General features: G+C 30.5%; 1 protein-coding gene across 1 annotated transcript in view; it reads right to left on the bottom strand.

Annotated features, from left to right (window-relative positions):
- Positions 1-4,560, bottom strand: part of LOC111089592 (bromodomain adjacent to zinc finger domain protein 2B-like) — a gene marked incomplete at its 5' end in the record, with an annotated part of 13,087 nt that extends 8,527 nt beyond the window's left edge. The window contains 4 exons of the mRNA XM_022402395.1: positions 470-559; positions 916-1,120; positions 2,318-2,715; positions 4,382-4,560. Coding sequence (XP_022258103.1) covers positions 470-559; positions 916-1,120; positions 2,318-2,715; positions 4,382-4,560 — 872 coding nt within the window. The remainder of the gene's footprint in view (positions 1-469; positions 560-915; positions 1,121-2,317; positions 2,716-4,381) is intronic.
- Between the last annotated feature and the right edge of the window lie 453 nt (positions 4,561-5,013).

The raw sequence follows: 5,013 nt of genomic DNA, 5'->3' as shown, positions 1-5,013 counted from the left end.
AACAATAATTTTCCTCCACAAACTTAACATATAAAAATATAATGTACATGTGATTATGCAGGTTCTAAAATAATCCATGCTTCTCAGTACTCCATGTCAGGTTTGTGGATAAATTGATAACATTCTGTAATAATTATGTAAACATAATAGTTAGTTACAAGTTCAAAGATCAGTTTTAATCAACCCGTGAAAACAGACACTATGAATATCCACACAGCATTTTAAACATTTTTATAAACTACATATATAGCATTCATGACTTTGTTAGTTACAGGGCCCCTAATATCAGACAAGTTACAAACCAAATGTAAAAAAATAACCAGTATTATAATTAACCCTACTAATCACAGATCTAAGGTTTCCTATGTATTTTACAAAGAAAATACAATTGTTCAATATGATGTAACGTGTAGACCCAACCAATAATGCAGGGTATAAAAACAAGTCTGTTATTTGAGCATTAACTCACCTTAAAGCAGTAAGTGTGATAACCTTTATCACATCCATCACAAAGAAGTAGCTTTTCTTCATTAGATCCACTGTGACAAAACTGGCAGCTCTAAAGAGAAATGATAAGATAGCAAACTAATAGTAACCACAGTTAACCATTATTTAGGTACACCATCACAATCAATCCATTTATTCCAGTTTAAAATTTAAAGTTAAATATGACAAAATCACATTTAAAATAAGTGATGTCTTTATAAGACAATACACAAGTATTTACAGTGATCTGAGGAAAACTTCACTATAGAAACCTAAATGTTGTCTCATTTTCTTTCAGGAGGCAGTTGTAGTCCATTAAAGTTCTCAAACTTACTAACTAGTTATTATTAGAACTGGTTACAACAAGATGATTTGATATTTTCTACAATTACTGAGAAGGTTTTCATAGTTTTGTACAGTTTGACTTACAGCTCTGGTGATAGACTTGTCCCATGCTATGCATGCCTCCAACATATTTAGGCACATTGCCAATTGATCTGCTGAACGACATTTCTTGACTGCAGCCCGCCAGCGAAGCAACCCTCTTGATGGCTCTTCGTCCTCAGATTCCATCATAAGATGGGCTTGATTGGCACTAGTGGTGTGGGGTGAGGACAGGGTCATCTGTGTGCTGCTGAGGTAAGGATAAATCTAACGTTAAGCCACTCCCAGTTCTTCACAAAAGGCACTAGTTAGGGCTAGTGTACTATATTCTCTCATATCAGTGATATACCAATAAACAAAGAGGAAGGTTACTGAACATTAGGATACTGTCTAGTCACATGTACTTTCACCATTATTTAATATCTCTGGTCTTCTATGAATAACACTTTCCTAGCATACCTTGTATGAACAAGTTACTCATATCTGCAAACATAGAAATGAATATTAACGTTTTAAAACACTATCATAGTTCTGTATTAAGAAAAGATGCAAAAATATAATTGAATTGAATTGAAAACCCAAAATTAAAAAGGACAGTGTAATACTCTATAACAATCTAAAACAAATATAGATTTTGGAAATATACAAAAACATCTGATTCATGTTTTGTCAGTCAAAGAAAAAATCTGGAGTGCAATAGAAAACCACTTATAATTTAACTAATATTGTTTCTTAATAAACAAAACCACTCATAATTTAACTAATATTGTTTCTTAATAAACAAAACCACTTATAATTTAACTAATATTGTTTCTTAATAAACAAAACCACTTATAATTTAACTACTATTGTTTCTTAATAAACAAAACCATTTATAATTTAACTACTATTCTTTCTTAATAAACAAAACCACTTATAATTTAACTAATATTGTTTCTTAATAAACAAAACCATTTATAATTTAACTACTATTCTATCTTAATAAACAAAACCACTCATAATTTAACTAGTATTCTTTCTCAGTAAACAAAACCACTTATAATTTAGCTAATATTGTTTCTTAATAAACAAAACCACTTATAATTTAGCTAATATTGTTTCTTAATAAACAAAACCACTTATAATTTAACTACTATCCTATAATAACCCAGATGTAAGAAGCCTAATTCTTAACATAAGAATCTTTTTTTTTTTACTGGGCCATTTATAGTTTTAATATACTGTAGACTTTTTTGATATGTTGATTGAATATGAAACTCAGAAAGCAACAAAAGTTAAGTACAGAGATGTTAAGTACAGACATTTACACTTAACACCACTGACACACAAACGTTGGGCCTTTTTTATGGCAAGTACTTGATGTAGAGCAGTTAAAGTTTGAGAGATCACCATTAAGTCTTAAATAATATGTTTCTCAGATTTGTAACATAGACTGTTTTCAACTTACTTAATACCTAGAGGTGACATTATATATCGTCTTTCAATGGCACTTTCAAGTTGCAGGAGTCGGTCCTTAGCAACCTCTATTAGGTTAACACTTTTGTCATTTGGCTCAATGGCTGCTTCAGCAGTGTCTCTTAGACACAGTTCACTCCATTCTTCCTCATCATCATTTTCACTCATAACTTTTCTTGTGGTAGCGACATTATTACTAGCTTCTTTGGTCTGTTCTTCTACTGATGTATTATTCTGTACAGCACTTGTAATTTCAATTCTTTCTACTTGGGTATTCTCATCAAGCCCCACAGAAAAGCACTTTGTTTGTTTGATATCCGAGACAGAGTTATCTTGATTTTTAAACTTGATAGTAGGAACCGTAGAGAGCTTTGGAGGAACCTTCCATCCCTGTTGAACACATGGACATAATAAACATATTACATAGTATTTAAAATTACCAAATCCACATACTGACTGTATCAAGCTACATGTTGGTGTTGTACCAATGATTAATATATATATAAGTCTTAACTGATTTATTTTAAAGTTCATATAAGATAATGTTTTAAGCAGCACTTTTGTTTTTAGATGTTCAGTAGCAGAATGTTTGAAGTTACATGATTTTTGAATCTGTGTGTTTCCACAAAAATTGTCGTAACTTATTAAGTAGTTAACTTTATAAAACAAATCATCTTGACATCCTTGCTACAATTATCTTACTTACTGGTCATTTGGTAATGTCCAGTTATCAATGTTGGATTCTATTCTCATTACTATTACTGGGTTATGAAATTTCCCAAACACATACTTACACTATAACCAATCAAACTACTAAAACAACGGGTCGTGTACTACCTTAAAATATGTAACAGCATGTGATGGAATATCATTCCATTAAGATCAATGAAACTTCTGTTGTTTAAATAAGTTTAAAACCACGTTGGAATGTGAAGATGGTGAATTTTCATTACTGTCAATATAATGTTTATATAATGGTTAAGATTACTGTCAGTATACTGTTTACATAATGGTTAAGATTACTGTCAGTATACTGTTTACATAATGGTTAAGCTTACTGTCAGTATACTGTTTATATAATGGTTAAGATTACTGTCAGTATACTGTTTATATAATGTTTAAGATTACTGTCAATATAATGTTTATATAATGGTTAAGATTACTGTCAGTATACTGTTTATATAATGGTTAAGATTACTGTCAATATAATGTTTATATGATGGTTAAGATGACTGTCAATATAATGTTTATATAATGGTTAAGATTACTGTCAGTATAATGTTTATATTATGGTTAAGATTACTGTCAGTATACTGTTTATATAATATTTAAGATTACTGTCAATATAATGGTTAAGATTACTGTCAGTATACTGTTTATATAATGTTTAAGATTACTGTCAATATAATGGTTAAGATTACTGTCAGTATACTGTTTATGTAATGACACCCACTTGAATGACAGTGGTGAAAACTTTCAGTTCCACACTAGGTATAAAGAACGTGATGGTCCTAAAACTTTTACATCAAATGTAACCTGTATTCATGAGTTACTAATAGATTAACTTGCACATTTGATAGTGAAATTATTTTACAACTTTATTAGTTTCCTTGATAACTCCCCCCCCCTCTAAAACTTGATTATATATATATATATTCCAGCTCTAAGACCACAGACTTTGATTACAACAATTAATTTACAAAAGGTATAAAATTACAAAAACTCATGATTCATGAAGCAATAACCTACTGTCTTTGATAGCAGAATGAAAATTTAGAATTTGAATTTGTAGTTTTTTAAACTTCCACAACCGAAATGGATAAATTATATATAGGATTAAAATATTGTTTTTTCCCCTCTTTAGTGAGTGATAGATACAGACATTAGACATGTACATGACTATTAATCCAAAGTATAATGCCTATTGATAACACACAAAAAAAGTGTTTCTAAATGTTGTAATATACGAAAGCAAGAAGGGAAAACACTCATTTTTCAGCATCCTTGGTTATTTCATTATTTAAATGTTAGTTTTGTTTTTATATAAACATCTCACCTGCACTTGCATGCTACCTCCTGCCACTTTTTCTTCCAAGATTTCTACCTGTTTTAAAATCGACAGATCTACTTGCAATGCAATCTTTGGTGACCACTGGTCCTCCTGGTCACTATCTGGAGCACCTCCTGGTTTTGAAGAGATTACTCTGTCTAGGTCTGTAATTTCTAAATCTGTAGCTAAATACAAAAGGTGTTAACAATTAGCATACAACTAAAATAAACCTAACAGCTGCTACTACTACTTAACATATAACTAAGATAAACCTAACAGCTGCTAATACTACTTAACATGCAACTAAGATAAACCTAACAGCTGCTAATACTACTTAACATACAACTAAGATAAAATTAACAGCTGCTAATACTACTTAACATGCAACTAAGATAAACCTAACAGCTGCTGATACTACTTAACATACAACTAAGATAAACCTAACAGCTGTTACTACTAATTAGCATACAACTAAGATAAACCTAACAGCTGCTACTACTACTTAACATATAACTAAGATAAACCTAACAGCTGCTAATACTACTTAACATACAACTAAGATAAACCTAACAGCTGCTACTACTACTTAACATACAACTAAGATAAACCTAACAGCTGCTACTACTACTTAACATACA

This window comes from Limulus polyphemus, unplaced genomic scaffold, assembly GCF_000517525.1.
Source record: "Limulus polyphemus unplaced genomic scaffold, Limulus_polyphemus-2.1.2 Scaffold6718, whole genome shotgun sequence".
Lineage (NCBI taxonomy): Eukaryota > Metazoa > Arthropoda > Merostomata > Xiphosura > Limulidae > Limulus > Limulus polyphemus.
The sequence above is the reverse complement of the archived record's forward strand: the minus strand, read 5'-3'. Positions and strand labels throughout refer to the sequence as shown.